This window comes from Primulina eburnea, chromosome 10, assembly GCF_022965805.1.
Source record: "Primulina eburnea isolate SZY01 chromosome 10, ASM2296580v1, whole genome shotgun sequence".
NCBI classification, from domain to species: Eukaryota; Viridiplantae; Streptophyta; class Magnoliopsida; order Lamiales; family Gesneriaceae; genus Primulina; species Primulina eburnea.
Window position 1 is genome coordinate 31,474,082 of NC_133110.1, and position 19,962 is coordinate 31,494,043.

At 33.5% G+C, this 19,962-nt stretch overlaps 1 protein-coding gene and 1 long non-coding RNA gene across 2 annotated transcripts; one reads left to right on the forward strand and one right to left on the reverse strand.

The window, feature by feature from the left end:
• Nucleotides 1-10,637: 10,637 nt before the first annotated feature.
• On the reverse strand, nt 10,638-12,292 carry LOC140803891 (uncharacterized). The gene is made up of 3 exons (XR_012111973.1): nt 12,095-12,292; nt 11,176-11,360; nt 10,638-11,070 (listed from the first exon to the last, which is right to left on the reverse strand). It is a non-coding gene; the product is annotated as an uncharacterized lncRNA (long non-coding RNA).
• A 3,963-nt stretch (nt 12,293-16,255) lies between these two features.
• Nucleotides 16,256-17,248, forward strand: LOC140802843 (uncharacterized). The gene is made up of 3 exons (XM_073158461.1): nt 16,256-16,359; nt 16,578-16,657; nt 16,761-17,248. Exons 1-3 carry the CDS (start codon nt 16,256-16,258, stop codon nt 17,246-17,248), a joined length of 672 nt encoding a protein of 223 aa, XP_073014562.1.
• The last annotated feature ends 2,714 nt before the right edge of the window (nt 17,249-19,962 follow it).

Genomic DNA, 19,962 nt, shown 5'->3' on the forward strand with positions numbered 1-19,962 from the left:
TGTCTTAGTGCAGTGGCAGCGCCGAGGTACTGAAGAAGCTACTTGGGAACTAGAGAGTCGCATGCGGTCAGAGCATCCAGAGATGTTCTAGTTGTAGTATTTTCAGTTATGATTGTAATTTCAGTTGTGCTTTCAGTTGTAATTCATTCTTAAGTTGAATGTATTGTTGTTCAGAATTGTCATTCTTCAGACTCGATTTCGCGGACGAAATCCTTTTTAGAGGGGGAGAATGTAGTAGCCCGATGCCTAATTTGAGTTAATTATTGGATTAATTGTATTTCGGTGGGATCGGAAGGACCGAACCGAGTTCGGATCGTCCGAAGTTGGTTCGGATCGTCCGAAGTGGGTTCGGATGGACCGTTCTGTTCGGAGTCAGACGAGTCATGTCATGTCAGAGTTCGGATCGTCCGATCAGGGTTCGGATCGTCCGAAGACAGGTGGCTGGACACGTGGAAGACATGCAATGTTCGGATCGTCCGAAGTGGATCGGATCGTCCGAAGTGTACCGGATCGGAGCGTCCGAAGTGGATCGGATCGTCCGATCGTTGTCTATAAATAGAAGCGCGAGGCTTCACTTTTCACTCGCCAATTCCGAGAGTTCCAGAGCGTTTTAGTCGTTTCTGATGGGTTTCTAGTCTTTTCCCGAGGTTCGGGCACTAGCGGGGAGCTACTGGTTTTGTAGCGGAGCTGTGCTCTAGTTGGGGGCTAGCGGCATCAGTGGGCTGACTACGGACGCAGGTATAGTTCTGGGTTCCCTTTGAGATTTGGGAGTATCTATTAGTCTAGTTAAGGCTTTTAGATGTGGTTTAGTGATATGGTATCACTTGGATTGTAGGCTTGATTCTAGGGCTGATTGCTAGGATCTACTGGTTTGAGGTACGAAAGTACTATCCGAGATAGCAGGATTGAGTATGCTTTACTATGTGTTGCATGTTTATATGTTGCATTATTATCTGTCATATGATGCATGGTTTATTATGCGGCATTTGCATAATCATGTTGAGCCTGATTATCTTTGAGATAGCCTGTTGAGAGGGTGCTCAGCCCTCATTTGTTGTGGATGGTTGGACCCCGTTGGCCGACGGTGGTCAGGTCACCGGTATATCCACAGGTTCATTTGGTATGGGAGCCACCTCCTGGTGCGACGGCGCAGAGTGCTACATACCTTGACGTCATTTGTCTGAGCAGTATTTCGTTATACCCAGATCCTGGTATCCAGTACATTTTGCATACATGCATGTCATAGTCTTGTATACTCATGCTTTCGGTACTGAGCGTTTTATGCTCACGTCCTCGGTTTATCTCTGTTTTGGACACCCTATTCGATGGGGCAGGTCTCAGGTTAGACGGTCCAGGAGGGAGTGGACAGGGAGCTGGCAGAGGTTGACCTGTAGTTGTTGGTATTTGTTCTTGGAATTTAGTTCGATCTGGTTGTTTAAGTATTTTGTACTTACAGATTCGATTGGGTTGTATTATTGTTTTTCCGCTGTTTACCTGATTCAGTTTTAAATGATAATTTTGCATGCTTAAGTTCTGATTAGTAGGTGATTCTGGAACGGGTCACTACAACAGTGATAACTGCCAGCCCCGAGACAGGGGTTAGTTGATATCAACGTTGTTCAACAATCACTTAATCGCCAAACAACAAGCCTCGTAGTTCAGTATAAATCAAAACCAGTCTATTTCATAAATAACTCAAAATAATCTTGTCTTACAGCGATAAATTCCAAAACGAAATAAAGTGTGCGAAAACATTGTACAGCTTGAATCAAAACTTAAGAAGAACATAAGCGAGTAATCTTCATGTCTCGAAAATTCATCACCAACCCCAAAATATGTTTTATTCATCCTCGTATACTTGATCTTCCTTCTTATCTGAAGAGGGTAGATTAAAGAGTGAGTGTGTGAGGAAACACTGAGCATGTGCGAGCCGATCGGTCAAATGGCACTGAAATCATCTTATTTTACATGACTAACTGATTAGTTCACTAAGTTATATCTTTTAAGAGGGTGAGGCTATAGTATCGGTTATTATATCTCACCGCATGAGGGCCAAATCAAATCAAATGTCATAATTTTCTGACCATTTCAAATGCAAATCATATGAGTGTCTTCAAAAATATTTTTCTCAAACATGATTTCAAGTATCATTTAGCAAATCGAAGGAATAACATATGTCAATCGAATTTCTATAAAACATATATAATTTATTCTTATGCAAACTTGGACACACTTATGAAGAACAAATATGGTTATATATATATATATATATATATATATATATATATATATATATATATATATATATATATATATCATATATCATATATTACACTTACGAAATGCAAGTGTACATAAAAGTATAGCAAAAATCCCCTTACGAAGAATTATAGATAACAAAAGCCTAGTTACTCTTGGTTCAAATGTATTATTAGAACTTAAGATACTTAGGTAAAGCTTGGGTCGAACATGGGCAGCAATTCGGGTGAAATTAGTCCACACCTAGGTCATGGTTTGGGCAGCACTCGGAAAACACTACAATGGTCGAATGCGGCCTCTTCTCTTTACTTGAAGTGGTTGAGACTTATGAGTGATTTGGGAAGTTTTTTGCTGTGGTTTTACAATGAACCAAAGCCTCTATTTATAGGCCTCCAAGGGTAAGGTGATTGGTCACTCAGTTCAATATAATTTATCTCATCTTAAATGTCATTATTCATGGTAATTAACTTCCTCTTAATGACACCTATTCATGACCATTAACCTCATATGAAAAACACCTATTCAAACTCATTAACCTCTTTTTAATTATCATTATTTTGATCTTAATATTGGTAGTTTAATGGCTGATTTATTGGGGTTTAAATTAGTCATTCAAATGTTGATAAATGAAAATGGTTATTTAAATTTCCAAGATTATGATTGCATAAAACTCGAAAATATTGTGTCTAAATGAGCTGAAATTTCCTATGACATAAACTGAAACTTCCTATGACATATACATGTCTTCCCGTTACAAGATTTCGGGTCTTCTCATCCCTCCCTCCTTATTAGAAGTTTCGTCCTCGAAACTTGAGTTAACTCGATGTAGATATAAAAGGATTGATAAATTCGAAATTTAAATATATTTTGAATGATAAATGGTTCATGTTCAATTGATTCAAGGAAAATGTAAAATTGAATCCTATAATGCGAATATGGTAGATTTTGAAAAAAAGTAGTGAAATTCAAAAAAAATATGGACGAGGGTGTCCTTATTCCAAAAGGCTTATGAGAGTTTAATCTAATTAGTAACGTTTCCGTCTCCTAACTCCTTATTAGCATTTTCTCCTTGTGTATTTAGTAGTTCTGGCATATGCTCGAGTGCAATTTGTTGGTTGGCGATTTCTGCACTCAAGTTTTGGTTGCTGGGCTCAAGTTATTGCACATGGTTTTCCATTTCATGACGATATGCATTGAACTCTTAATTGTTGAAGTTGGTCATAAAACCATTTCTTAGCGTGATAGTGGTTGCACCAAGCTTCAGAGGTGGCAAACATTTGTTGACCATACTTTTATGACTCTTGCAACTCTTCTTTATAATCTTTGAGTTGTTTTTCCGCAAATTTCTTGTCGAAAGTGAGTTATCCCACTTTGACTTGAAGGTGATCCCTATCTTCCTTCAATTCCTCTTTGTCATGAAGTAAACTTGTAATGGTACCTTTGAGATGCTTTATTTTGAGCTCGAGGTCCCTAAAGGTCTTGGCTTGTGTTGTCATTTGCGAACAAAACATTGAGAATCTTTAGGTTTGTTCGAGACTTGTTTGAAGGATGGCTCGAAAATATGAGATGATTGTCGATTTTTTTGGTGTGACTTTCTTCATCTATGAGAAGGTATTCATATAGATTCTTTGGAGAAGACGTATGGTAACCTTTTTAAGGCCGTTAATTCAATTTTAATTGTTATAATTAGTACTTAAATGAGTGTTGAATTTTGTGTCAATGAATGTTTTTGCATTTTTAAATAAGAAACATTTAATCACATGAAAATCATGGGATGAAATTTTCGAAATTTGGGCTAAGAAAGATTCAAAATTTCAGAAAAAAAAATACATGGGTGAATGTGATGGCTAAATTCTTTTAAAATTTTGACATTAACAAAATAGAATCGATAATGAGTTTAAAATTAAGAACATATATTTTCAAGTCAAGAACATGTATTCATATGTGTATATATATTTTCTTAAAATCCTAAATATAATTTATCAATTGTATTGAAAATTTAGTCATGAGTATCATCTTCTCACTTAAATATCAATCTAAATTAAACCCAAAAAATCAGGACTTAAAACTTTCTATCGATGATTTAATACAGATAATAGTCCCATAATTATTCTAACATAAATCCGAAAAATAAAAATCTCAAATTTTCTATTGACCATTTAATATAAAGACTAGTCTCAAAATTGATTTCGTATAAATTCCAAAAATCATATCTTAATTTTTTCCGACCACGTGAAATTGGATTTCGAGTTTTCTACGTGGAGTTATAAGTTCTACGAGAGTTTCCCAAAATGGCAAAAACTGAGCGTGGTTACAAGGGGCGTAGGAAGTCATTTCCTGAAAAATCATGGAACGCTTACAAAATGATAAGGTCGTGAATGAACATCAAACAGTAAAATTTACAGTCATTTCGTTCGAGATTTGATTCAGAAAAGGTTTTTCTGGATATTTTCTCAAAGAAGCAAAATTCGAGAATTGACATATGATTTGAAGATTATATGACGAGATCAGTTCCAAATAATTAATGGAATCGAATTCTTGAGTTTCCTACGGGAAGTCACGAGTTCCAAATCTAAGATTGAGGTATATATGAATGACTAAGTTTTTGCCAAAATCTGACTTTGTAAAATTTTGTCTATCAAAATCCCCAGTCGAATTATGAACCTGGTGGCTCTGATACCACTTAAATGTTATGCCGCCAGACCGAGGTTAGTCGACACCGACATTGTTCAACAATCACATAATCGCCAAACAACGAACCTCGTAGTTCAGTATAAACAAAAACCAGTCTATTTCATAATTAACTCAAAATAATCTTGTCTTACAACGATAAATTCTAAAACGAAATAAAATGTGCAATGCGTTGTACAACTTGAATCAAAACTTAGGAAGAACATAAGCGACTAATCTTCATATCTCGAAACTTCATCATCAGCCCCAAAACATGTTTCATTCATCTTCGTATACTTGATCTTCGTTCTTATCTTGAGAGACTAGAGTAAAGGGTGAGTGTTTGGGAAACACTCAGCAAATGGGAGCCAATCGGTCATAGTTCACAAAAAAAATGCATATATATATAAATATATATATATTTATATAATATTGTATATCATTCGAATACAGACAACATGTTCAAATCATATTAAATATAACAAATTGCACTGAAAATAATCATATTTTACGTGGCTAACTTATCAATTCCCTAAGTTATATCCTTTAAGGGGCGAGGTTATAATATCGGTTATTATATCTCACCACATCAAGGAAAAAACAAATCAAATCAAATGTCGGAATTTCCTGACCATTTCAAATTCAAATCATAACAGTGCCTTCAATTTTTTTTTCAAACATGCTTTTAAATATCATTTAGAAAATCGAAGGAACCAGATATGTCGATCGAATTTCAATAAAACATAAATAATTTATTTTTGTGCAAATCTGGATACACTTATGAAGAACAAGATATATGGCAACACTCGGACAACACTACAATGGTTGAATGCAACATCTTCTCTTTAATTGAAGTGGTCGAGATTTATGAGTGATTTAGAATGATTTTTGGTGTGGTTTTACACTGAACCAAAGCCACTATTTATAGGACTTCAAGGGTAAGGTGAAGGATCACTCAATTAAATGTCATTTATCTCATATTAAATGTCATTATTCATGGTCATTAACCTCCTTTTAATGACACGTATTAATGGACATTAACCTCATATTAAAAACATCTATTAATGATCATTAACCTCCTCTTAATTATCATTATTTTGTTCTTAATATAGGTAGTTTAATTGTTGATTTATTGGGGTTTAAATTAGTCATTAAAATGGTGATAAATAGTCAATAATGAAAGGAAAATGATTATTCAAATTTCCAATATTATGATTGTATGTAACTCGAAAATGATGTGCCAGAATTAGCTGAAATTTCCTATGACATAAGCTGAAATGACATATACATGTCTTACAGTTTCAAGATTTCGGGTCTTCACAATAAGAGAATATAAATTTACTAAAATAGTTTTTTACCCTATTTTTATTAAATGAAAATAATGTATTTTATAATTTTAAAGAGATATCATTGGTATTTTAAAAATTCACCATGACATCTAATTTATTTATTATATATTTCTCAAACTTAATAATATAATTTATAAATATAAATGTTCTCGTTGTTGAGGGCACACAACTCAATATACTTCAACACAAAAGCATTTTTAAAACAAAAACAAAATACTCTTTAAAAAAATGCAATGCTGGGTAGTTTGGGATTTGAGAATGGATTTAAATTTTTTAAAAAGGTTTTTGACTAATGCCTTGAGAGATAAAAATGTATATGGGATGTTATTTGTGGAAAAATGGTTTTTTGTTCATAAGTGCCATTAAATTATATTTGTATCCATATTTGTATGAATTATTGAGCATTAATTTGTATTACAATATGCAAGCAAATCTAATGATGAAATCATCATCATTCAGTAATAAATCCATTCAAAAATTAGGAGGTTAATTACAAAAAAAAATTATAGAATGCAATCAGAAAAGTGAAATTATCCACACATTTGTATGTGTTTATGTGCACATATATTGTATCTTCCTCTGCATAGAAACTTAAAATGCATTTACTTTTACTAAAAATAAGTTATTGATCAAGAAAGTGTGAATGAAAGCCCAACAAGTAAGAAAATATTTAGGCTCATTAGGGTAAAAGGTATTGAGCGGATAATTGGTTGAAAGATTGACCAATATTTGGACTCACAACTAACCATGAATCCCACGTGCAACGATGTGAAAGATTGAAAAATCATGGGAAAGAAGTGCAGGGACTTGGAAACAAAAAAAAAAATGTGTAGGGAATTCTAAGACATGTGACACCAATTGTTCAATCTCACTACCCTGCTAATGACAAAGAGATAAATCAAGGGAGTGACCAGCCCAAGAATCTAGGAACAGGTTCAGGAAGTTCAAAGACAAGTGATATTCACGCTACCACAAAGAAGGGATGAGGTGCTTGATGAAAAAAATCAATCGACTATACAAGGGAACAACAATAAAAACGCAGAGCCCATGGTGAATTATGTGCATGTAAGGACAAACCCTCTGCTCCAACATGAAGCGTTTGAAGATGAGACCATTTGTGGATTCCCAAGAGTATACACTATTGTAAATGCTTGGGGGCACAACCATCCAAGTAGGAGTTGAAAGACAAATATAACCCCTCTGTGAATTTGAGCAACACAAATTTATGTGCATTGATTGATCTAGGACAAAGAGGTGAATCAAGGGATTGACCAACCCAATGATTCAGAAATAGGTTTAGGGATTTCAAAGGCATGTGATTTTTACCGCCTTGAAATTATACTCCCTAATTAGGAGGAAGGGTTCACACCACTACAAAAAAGGGAGAAAGTGCCTGGTGAGACGAAAATGAAAATACAGATCAACCCATGAACCATGTGCGTGTAGTGAATAATCCTGGATACCAACTTGAAGAGTTTGAAAATGGGGTCATGTATGGCTACCAGGGACTAAATTCCGGTGCAATAGCTTGGGGGCACAAGCAACCAAGGAGGTATTGAAAGGAATAAACTACACTAAGTACTATCATGTATTTAATCATACTGATAAGAATTGTTGGCTTTTCTAGAATATTTTTCAGGGGAAAAAAGGAATAAAGAAGTATTGGATCCCGAAATACCAAATATTTGAAGTCATCAGGAGAAATAATGAAAAAAGGGTGAGATTTGTTCAACATAAGTATTACAGAAACATTTGCGAGTCCACGTTTCTGGGCCGAGAAACTAATATTTCTTGAGAAGGCCAATTGACAAAAACTAGTGGTTTCAATGGGAGTTGTGTCAAAAAAGATCCAGGATTTACCATGATAGTAAGAATCCATCTTGCTTCAATTCAAGAAGAGCAGAACTTGAGAGGAAATCTGCTGAACAAGGTAGACATGAATACATGAGCCAAGTTCAGTCCAAAATAGCTGATAATGACCGGGTAACAAGAATATGATTTGTGCTTCCTACTCGTAGAGAGTTTGGTGAAGCTTGAAGAGTGGCCCAGCACAAAATTTTTCTAATCCACTCATTAGGACACGAAAAAGAAGGTTATTCAGGGAACGAAAACGGTTTTGAAAAAACGTTGTCGTAGTTCTAATTTTTTTTAAAAAAAATCGGTTAATATTTAGCGACGATTTTATATAAATTAGCGACAGTTTTAACAAAAAAAATTAGCGACGATTTTTTTTTTCAAAAAAATCGGTTAATATTTAGCGACAGTTTTAATAAATCCGTCGCAATTTTAAATTAGCGACGATTTTATGAAACCGCCGCATTTGTAAATTATTGACGGTTTAAAAAAACCCGTCGCTTCATTTAAATGAACGACGAAATAACTCTCGCTAATTTAATAATTGCGACAGTTGTTTTAAAAACCGTCTCTAATAGCGACGGTTTAATAAGATCCGTCACTAATAGCTACAGTTTAATCAGAAACTATCGCTAATAGCGACGATTTATACAAAAACCGTCGCAAATTGTCTATAAATATCTACGTCCTAAGTCATTTTCTTCCACAATAAATTTTTCTTTCTTCCACGATTTTAATTTCGCTTCAATTCTAAGTGTTAAAGATTATAAATAATATTAATTTAGTAAGATGGTAAGTTTTTTTTGTTAGATTTATTAAATTATAAAAGTAATTTTTTTTATTTTACGTCAAACAATAACGACGGAAATCATATGAAAAACCGTCGCTAATTAGCGACGAATATCATATAAACAACAGTCGCTAATTAGCGATGGAAATCATATGACCAACTGTCGCTAATTAGCGATGGCAATCATATGAAAAACTGTCGCTATTAGCGAAGGTTTTTTTTAGAAAAACCGTCGCAATATTTAGTTTATCAACGATTTTTCAATGCAAGGACAACGGTTTTTTGTCCTTGAGCGAACCCTTTAACCAGGGCCTTTAACAACGGTTTTACAAGACCTACGACAGTGGTTTTTCACCGTCGTCTTTAGACGTCTACGAAAACGTTTTTTCGCTGTTGTCTTTGAGCGCACCCTTTAACCACAGTGCTTTTAACAACGGTTTTAAAAGAATTATGACAACGGTTTTTCATTGTTGTCTTTGGCCTTTTTTTGTAGTTGATCTGCTTCTAGGAGGGAAGATCTTTGCAATATAAAAATCAAGTCTGAATCTAGTAGATCGTCTACTGAGGATAAAGCTAGTGATGAAGATAATGAATCAGTTAGGGAAGAAGATGTGGAAAAAAGCAAAACACTTGAATTGTGTTTGCGAAAGTTTTAAATCTCAGTGGATTGTGATACATGAATGGTGATATTTCCATAGAATTTCAAGCTGATGAAAGAAGATCTTGCGGAGTCCATGCATAAGGAATCAATGCAAGAAGAGAGCAATAAGAGTAAAATCCTAGAAAAAGGCTTGGGAGTGAACATCAAAGGGAATGATGAGCACATAATTCCAAAGAAGGAAATAAAGAAATGTTGGGTTCCTAAAAGAAAGATTTTTTAAATGAAAGGAAGTAGTAATCATATTGATGGTGAGAAGAAGAGAAGCATGAATCATAACATAATGATTCAAGGGAGTCAATTCAGAGATATGTGGGAGCCCACGGCCTTTGGACTGAGGAACCGACACATCTCAAAGAAGATGATGAATTTCAAGCTAAAGTGACAACATGTTACTCTAAAGCATTCTTACTAGACCAAGGGAGTGTATACTCCCCCGATGAGTTAACTCACCAGAACCAAAGGAACCCTAGATCATTTTCAGGAGTTCTTCAGACATCAGTCATTGTAGCTCAAGACTGGTAATTGAGAGCATTAATGACAACGAGGATTTCAGGGGAATTGGCTGTAACTACAACAACCATGGAAAGAACATATTTTCCTCAATTATTGCCCAATTTAGAATTTCAAGAAACTCGAGGTACGAAAATTACACAATATTGAAGTATGGGTTGGGCCTACAGGGTGTCAAAGAAGCTGACATGTATGTGATCATATGGATTGGGGTGTTGAATTACAATGAGTTGAATAAATGAATAATAGAAGGGAATTAGAACCAACTTAATGGATTTCTGAGAGGAAAAGATAGTTCAGGCCAATACATGGCTTTGATTCCAACACAACCAAATCACCTATCCATCATCAAATCACAATCCAACAACACACCACAATACTTCTCAGGAAAAATAAATAAAATAATTCTAATGCACGTGTATGTGTGAAAAAGTGTCCAACTGAAGTGACTGCTTGGCCTGGAGAAGTGTGACCCAAGTGAAATAACACAAAAAGAAAAAAATTATAACTTACCTTTTGGTTGCATTTGCTATCATACGAGGAATTTTTCCTTAAAGTGGCCAATTTTTTGCCAAGCACTATAGGGAATATGCCCAACATATAGCCTACTATAGTTTTGGACAAAACCAACAAGCATAATATACAAAGAAAGATTCATACACACAAATGACTGATTGGGAAGTGGAATGTGATTCAGATTAAATGTGACACACAAGTCTCGAGTAAAAGGTTTGAATTATCTATGTTGCAAACCCATTATAACATGTTTATCTCCAAGAAATCACCAATCTTTGGCCAAGTGATATGAGGAGTTCAGGCCAACACGGGGTGTGTCAATCTCCAATCCGATAACAACTATTGGCATCAAAACCTCCAAGTATATATACAATGAAGAAGAGTTGTAGGCTAATCATAATTCATAGAAATGTTAGTGGGGGAGTTCTTGGATTTGTAGGTTGATCCATATCTCGAAGTAGCTGCAACAATATATTAATACATCAAACTCTCTAATCGAGCAACAACCAAGAAAAGTTACAGGAAGGCCAACCATTGGTGAATAATACTCAAATACACAGGCTTACACAAAGTGAACAAGCTAGAGAAGCCAAAGATATACATGTCACAGTAGGTGTAGATGGTGCTCTAGTAACTTGAGCTATGGAAGTAACTTCAGTTGCATATTTATGAACCAAATAATACAAAGTTCAGATCCAGCAACTCGGCCATTACCCATAGAAGTCCATAACACATTGATAAGAAGTTATACCTACAATACATGATAGTGTTTTCTTTGTCAAGGTCATAAACCAACACAAAAATCAGAGATAGGTGTAAAAAGGAGCAACCCCACATCGCAGAAACTTCACGCATCAATTAAGACCATCAAACAATGTCACAATTTGGTCAACCACTGGCCAAATATCATCATGGTTTCAAACTCTCCGAAATAACACCAACATCCACAACTCACCAAGAATATCCACAATCACCATAAATAAAGCAGAATCACTGCACGCTAGTGCAATTCATATAAGTATATGCAAAAAGAGACCCAATTGAAGCGAAATGTGTATATATGGATGCTGGGAAAGTGGTCCGAATAATATTTTTATGCGTGCATGCTGAGAAAGGGGTTCAAACGGATGCAAAAGTGTACTATCTATATTCGACAAGTAAAGTCAACAAATATCACGAGAAATGTGACAGTTTCTTCCATTTTGTCAGACACTCTACTTGAGTTGTTTTCTGAGGCTATAAGTGTTGGAAAATGACGTGTTCCTTGTCCGATTGTGGCCAATTTTCTTTCAACAACTCCATGGTATCAAGAATAGGACACCAACCAGAAGTTCTACAATCAACCACAAAAGAGGCTAGGAGCCACGATAACAATTGAGCCCTAGGTAAAGAGCATCACTTCTACAATACTTTATATATCCAAATGTTTAAATATATATAAAAAAAATCAAATTGAGGGCAATGGAAGGTGGCTAGCGGTGGTACCTTTGGCGGCGTCCGATGGGATAGCAGATGGCAGCAACAAAATTTTAATGGATTCTCATTTGGGCAAAATTCTCAACCACCATTAAGGCGGAATAGTGCTCAAAGTGATTTATGGGTTGAATTGGCTACGCGATTGGGCGATCGGCATAGGGAGTGAGGGTGACGAACCAGGTGATATCAGGGGCGAGCAGGCGAGGGAAAATGAGGAAAAAGGGAGTCACGGAAGAGTTTATTAAGAAAAAGGGAGTGAATGTAGAAAAAGGGAGTGAATGTAATTTATTTTTTTATCCTTTGTTTAAAATTTTTTTAAAAACTAATTTTTTTATTAGTGTATTTTAATTTTATATATAATAAAATTTATAATTTAATTAAATAAAAAAACTCACTCGATTCAATTTTTCTATCTTTTCCAACTCAATTTTAAATTTTATTTCATTTTTTATCTTCACAAAAAATATTTTTCTTCTTAACTTTTCATCCTCTCATTTTTTGGCTAACAATTAACCACGAACAACAAATCCAAAAAACAAAACCATATATTAAAAAAAAAAATATTTTGAGATATAAAATTTATTGGATCTCATTAGTGTTCATGACCCAAGAATGAAAAGATTCACCCTGAATCGTGAAAGCAAAAGATGTATCACGACCCACGACTTCATGACCCTGGGTCGCGAAGCACAAGGCTTCACGACCCATGGGTCGTGAAGCAGTGAAGCACAAGTGCTGCTTCACGACCCAACACTTTGTTGGGTCGGTCCACTTGTGCTTCACTGTGAAGCACAAGTCTTCATGGGTCGTGAAGCACACTTGTGCTTCACTGTGCTTCACAGTGAAGCACAAGTGTTGCTTCACGACCCAACACTTTGTTGGGTGACCCAACTTTGGGTCGTGAAGCACAAGACCCAGTGTTGTGGGCTTCACGACCCAGGGTCGTGAGTTCACGACCCCGAGAGTCGTGACGTGAAGATTTCACGATACATGGCTCGTGACACGATCCATTAATTTTAAATTTTTATAATTAATAATCTTTGTTTTGTTTTAAATTTATATAACTAATAATCTTTTTGTTTCTTATATGTTTACTTTCCTGCTAAATTTGGAAGAAATCAATTTTTTGAATGTAAGTTAATTTTAGGATCAAGATACGTTGAGATTTGTAAGAAGCTTGTGTCATTGTTAAATGAGAAAGAGATAGAATATTTGGTGCAGTACACTCAATTTGGTAATTTAATTTTATGTGCTAAGATTATAACAATTTCAATCAAAACTGAGCCGAGACACAAAATTGGGTCGAGATTATACTCGACCCACGCGACCCACCAAAGCAGGGTCGCGTGGGTAGAGATGGGTATATATATATATATATATATATATATATATATATATATATTGTATATATATATATATATATATATATATATATATATATATATTGTATATATATATATATATATACAATATATATATATATATATATACAATATATATATATATATATATATATATATATATATATATATATATATATATATATATATATATTGTAACAGATGGATCGAGAAGCATATAAAATTTGCTAAAAATTTTAGTATAATTATAAAATTTGTTAATGTTTACATACAATAAACATTAATTTAATTTCATATGCTTTGACATACATTCATTACATTAAAGTGAATATGTAATGAAATTTGTTATGTAATGAAATTTGTTATGATTATTTTTAGTTTTATTATTATAAAATTTGTTAAGAATTTTAGTAGAATTATAAAATTTGTTAATGTTTATATACAATAAACATTAATTTCATTATTCATATGCTTCGATATACATTCATTAAAGTGAATATGTAATGAAATTTGTTATGAATTTTTTTAGTTCTATTATTATAAAATTTGTTATGAATTTTAGTGGAATTATAAAATTTGTTAAGATTTTTAGTCGAGTATAAATTCAACCCACATTGTTAGAATAAGAGATACATTCTTCTACTTGTTATGAATTTTTTAACTAACATACTTAAATTAACATATAAATAATGTTTACACAAATAAATTTTTTTATACATATTTACATTCTAATCATATATAAAGTGAATTATATATTATAAAATGATCAAAACTCAAAAATATTAAAAATTTCTACCCACTCGACCCATCTCGACCCAAACTCGACCCAAACCCTAAATCCTAAACAAAACCCTAAACCAAACATCTAACATTATCACTCGACCAACTCTTTTTATTTTTTTATTTAAAAAACGTAAAAAAATAAAAAAAAAATTAAAAGAGAGGGTCGAGCACTCTTCATTTTTTTATTTAAAAAAAATTGAAAAATTAGAAGTACTCTTCATTTTTTTTTATTTTTTTTTAAAAAATTTATTTAAAAAAATAGAAGTAGAAGAGTGGGTCGCGTGGGTCGTGCTCTTCGCGACCCACTCTTCCATTTTTTTATTTTTTTAAAAAAAATATAATAAATTAGAAGTAGAAGAGTGGCCCACTTTTCATTTTTTTTAACGAGCTAATTAATGATCTTATCTGACTAACCTATTCAACTCCCTTTTCTCGATTTAAAAAAGTCAAAATCCCTTTTATTTAATTAAATTTTAAATGAATCGTATATTTTTTATTGACCCAGGCCGAGAGGCGAGAACCTGTAATAGAGGGCCATGCAACTTCGAAGCAACAAGCACAAGCGATGAACAAGATCGAACAGATGGATCGAACGGTGGTATCGCAACATGTAGTCGAGTAGACATAAAAAATTGGAGGGGTGTATTCATCTATTAAATTTAATTACTTTTATTGACTTTTGTAGAGCTTAAAAATCTAGAGATATTGAACATAGACTTTTATAAACTTTATAAAAGTTTTGTGGTATCCAAATTAGATTTTTCTAGAGTCGTGAAAAGTATAGTGGTATTTAAACTTGACTTTTTAAAAATCTATAAAAATATATAGGTATCCAATATTTCCATAGATTTATAATGATTCTAATATAATTCTCTATGTACAAACCTTAAAACTCTAGGTACAACTATAAAAACTCAAAAATTGTCTTCTACTCACCCTAGAGATTTTGGTAGACTTTTAATAGAATAAAAAACAGCTTTTTCTCATTCTCACCCATATATCTCTCTTTCTCACTCAAAAGACGGTGTTTTCTCCTCTCTAAAGACAAATCAAGGGTTTCTCCAAATTTCAAAAGTATGAATCTTTTCTTGAATCGTTATTGATTTGATAAAAAAATATATTATGATTTCCATATATTCAAATCATGGTGAGTTGATGGATTTTCCATGAATCTGAGAGAAAAAAAAAATGACGCTATTTGAAAGAACACTTGAAAATGTATCACCCCATCTGTATACTAGAACGACAAAGATTTGAAAGATATGAGAAGCTTTTTGGTCGTTGGTATACTAATTTCTTGGAGGGAAATAATGTCGGGGCAACTGGACATTACTCGACCAGGGGAAAATATCTGGTTTTCTATCTTCTCAATAACTCTTAACGGCTGTTATTACGGATGGGAAATAAAATGGGATTCAAATGTTATAGTTCGTCTTATGTTATGATATTTTATATTTCAAATAATTGCGGATTTTTGGATTATTTATATAAATTTTGAGTTTTACATGGAATGATGTTCAATAAATTCATAGACTTATTTTATTCTAATTCCTTATCTGATATCAGGTGGTTCATTAAAATGTCATATATCAACGTACATGATGTAGAAGATCAAATGGAAGAAGGGGAATTCAAAGAAAAATTACACGAAAATTTTAGGTATTTGTTGAGGTAAATTCTTGGGATCTTCTATGTGCTAACTAAGCATATAACTAGCATGAATGACGAACGTGTCCATCGTCCCTTAAATAGACGACCAATAACTTCAAGTGGATACGGTTATATCCACAAAATATTAAAATAGGATCCAACAAACTTTCGAGAAATTTATAGAATGTACCCTAACGTATTTTTAAAATTGTGCAACATCCTTAGAGAAAAAAAACCATTGCAAGATACAAGATATATTTGTATTGAAGAAATTATTTCCATGTTTTTACTTGTTGTTGGTCAAAATACTCGATATTGCTTGATTCGTAAAATATTCGGTTGATCACAATACAATACTAGCCAAAACTTCAAGAAAATGTTGAGAGCATTGAATAGAATTGCAGCAGATATGATGGTCAAACCTGGATCTGGAGTTCCAGAAAAAATAAGAGAGAGTACAAGATTTTATCCTTTTTTAAAGTAAGTGATTAAATTCTTTTTAGTTGTTATTATTATAAGTACCACAATTTTTATTATGTTTTTCTTATTGTAGGATTGCATTGGAGTTATTGATGACACTCATATTCCAGCAACAGTGTTTGGGCATGATACTAACAGTTATCGTAATCGTCACGAGACAATTGCTCAAATGTTTTAGCAGCTTGTAACTTTGATTTAGAATTTATTTATGTGCTCAGTGAGTGGGAGGGATCTGCCCATGATTCAAACATATTGGCAGATGCTTTATCAAGAAATAACGGGCTTAAAGTGCCACAAGGTATGTTTTTTGCTCTATATGCTATACATCTAAAAAAAATTTATTTTTCAAGATTATATATCTTATTCATTGGTTACTTGATTCTACAAATAATGTTTGATAGGTAAATTTTTTTTAGTGGATTGTGGATATGCAAATCGACGTCAATTCTTGGCTTCTTTTAGAGGTGTTCGTTATCATCTCCAAGAATTCACTGGCCAAGGTCGTCACCCTAAAGATGCAAAAAATTTGTTCAATCTTCGTCATGCCTCTTTGAGAAACGTCATTGAAAGGATATTCGGTATATTTAAATCGCGGTTCAAAATATTCAAAACGGGTCCTCCATTTCCATATACAACACAGGCGGAGCTTGTATTGGTTTGTGCCGGATTGCACAATTTTCTTCGAAAGAAGTGTCGGTCTGATGAATTTTCAGTTGAACCAGAGAATGAAGTTCCACAGCCTTCATCAAAACAAGTTTATGATGATAACAACTTTGATCAAATATTTGGCACTGAAGAACAACAACGAGCAAATGCAAATGCATGGAGAGATACTATAGCAAACAGAATGTGGAGTGACGTTGATCATATTCGCAATAACGAACATTAGATTTTTTTCATAAAAAAACTGCTTAAAATTTATCAAATTTCATAATGTTTTGATTAGCTATTTATCTATATGGATTAAATTTATTTATATATGCTTATAAATTAAAATTTTATTGATTAATTATTTATGCATGTTAAATAGACATGTGGATTGAAATTTTAATTTTGTTAAATTGAATTGTGATTTTTTTCATATATTAAATATATTTACCTTTTAAATAAGTAAATTTATTTCAAAGTGAAGATGTTATTTATGTTAAATAATTACTAGTTAGAAGAAATAATATATATTGAAATTTTGATTTTGTTAAATTGAATTGTAATTTTTTTTGCAAAAAGTCTACAAATATCTATCAAAATCTTGCAAAAAGTTTACAAAAGTCCATGGAATTATATTTATAAATCTGTAAGATTCTACAAAAGTCAATAAAAATATACCAAATCCATGGAAATCTATCATTTAAAAAAAATCATTGAAAGTCATTAAATCTCTACGTTGAATACACCCCACCGAGATGATGGTGACAGAAATAGTTGTGAGCCGGAGAGTGGAGAGAATACAATGAGCCAAGAGAGTAGAGTGAAAGATTTGTTTGGGGCTAGGGCTTCTCATTTGGGAATTTGGAATTTGGATGATTGTGTTGAAACTCCTTACAGGAGAATTAAAAGGAGATTTTGTAAACACGGAAGATCAGTGGGAGACATTCTTTTTCTATCTCACTTTGAAATTTAAAGGGGGTATTGGTTTCTTGGACTATTCCTCCCAAAACAAACAATCCAACTCAATCAGTACAATGTTGTGTTTATTGTTGCAAATGGGTAAAGCGAGAAAATATATGGCCGTATAAGCAAACTGTAGAACCCGAAAATCAGATTACGTATAAGCCATGCATAATTTCTATTATTTAAATTAAATATGAAGTTTTAAATCATGATTATTTATTTTAAAGGTAGAGGTTTAGTTTTATCTTTTCAAGATAAATACGCGAGGTCGGACCGGAGTTTAGAGATTTGAGATAAGATTAATAATAAGACACCTATTCCTAAATTTAATTTAAGTCAAGAAATAATTTAATTTGAAGAAAAAAAAGAATGTTTTAGGATTTATTTAGTTAATGGAAATCAAATTAGTAAATAAATTTTATTATGTTCAATATTTAATTAAAGTTTAAGTAAAATGTGTAAACAACTGGGGATGAACTAATATAGGGTAAATATATTCAAGAAATTAAACATAGCATTTAAACATTTAAATTGAAGTCATGTATGCCATGCAAAAGTTCTAAACAAGATGCTAAACTAAATTAATTTGTTAATGCATTAAAATAAATATAAGGAAGGTTTAAAATCTTAAACAATTAAAATGCAAGGTTTAAATAAAAATATACAATGCAAATTAATAATAATAACCAACATTTAAAATATTTCAAAGGTTGGTAACCCTCAAGTCAAACCATCTCTAATTGCACTTCTATAGTGTATTCATTCTCCACCTTTAAGTCACCAATTATGATTAATTCAAATACTATAATGCACCTTAATCCTACTCAAGCCACTAACCTAGCAAATCAGCGTGTACATGCAGTAAAATGAGAACAAAGTATCGGTTGGTATGAGCAAGAAGAAGCATTTCAAATTCCCTCAACCCCTAGACTTGTAACCCCCAACTTAATGGATATTATTACACCTTTAAGACCTCCCATATCATTCACTTGCATCCCTTACACTTCCTACAACCTTAAGTTTCGAAAACATCAGAAAGAGCAGCAGCTTAGATCGTGAATGTAGCAGAAAATCAGTAAGAGAACAAGAAGCGAAAACCAACTCCGGTCTCGTCGCGTCGTATTGTCGTTTTGATTTGTTTTTCTTCAAAACAAATTTCAAGCATGTATATATTGTTTCTTTACTCTTCAATCAAGTTATAATAGATATTTTAAATCAATATGTGATCAAGATTTGGGAGGAAAAACGAAATATAGCAGCAAACACCCAAGAAGTTCGGTACAGAATTTTTCATGCTTCCACTTTGTGTCTTACGGTGTTGGTTGGCTTGCTTTGTGGTTCAGGAGGTTGGCTCATTCTCCAGGCACTCAAAGCTGCTCCTAGGAATGTTTTACCATGTGTTAGGGAGTTGTGGGTTCATTGGTTGAGTCCAAACATTTTAAACAAGGGCATGACAACAAACTTTTTCTACCAACTACAAATATGGTTCACGTTTTTCTTTGTCATTGAGTGGTTTAAGGAGTGCTCGAACCCTGTCTGTCCTAGGGGCTGTAGCCACGGTTAGAACACTACCTTAACATGTCTAGGACGTGACCCAATCATCCTTTCAAGGTTGGTTCACAGATTTCATCAAATTTTTACATTTACATGGCAAGGGTCCCTCGGTTTTGAAGATTCTGAAACCTGTAGGAGTGAACTTCGGTGTTGGCATGTTGTGTGGTCTGTGTTCGGGTTGTAGACTTTAGTCATGGTTCATACCACACTACATCATGTCTAGATTGAGCCATGGTCCATCAAATGGCCAATGGATCGACCCAAGACAGTAAAATAAGAAGAAACATCACACTACAGAATTTTGTGTTCTCGGTAGGAGCTTAGATTGTCCTAGGTGATTGCTTGGTTTACGGTTGGCTTTTAGCCCTTAGCCAGGGTCCAAGCCATACCTTAGGATGTTGGTAAGAGTCTAGGGTCGATGGTTCAATCCAAGAATCA

What these genes read in the sequence shown, in the direction of transcription:
- LOC140802843 (XM_073158461.1), top strand. Translation starts at nt 16,256, where the DNA reads ATGTTGAGAGCATTGAATAGAATTGCAGCAGATATGATGGTCAAACCT. An exon ending in AGATTTTATCCTTTTTTAAA is followed by an intron (nt 16,360 to 16,577) that starts GTAAGTGATTAA and finishes TTATGTGCTCAG; the next exon opens with TGAGTGGGAGGGATCTGCCC. An exon ending in CGGGCTTAAAGTGCCACAAG is followed by an intron (nt 16,658 to 16,760) that starts GTATGTTTTTTG and finishes AATGTTTGATAG; the next exon opens with GTAAATTTTTTTTAGTGGAT.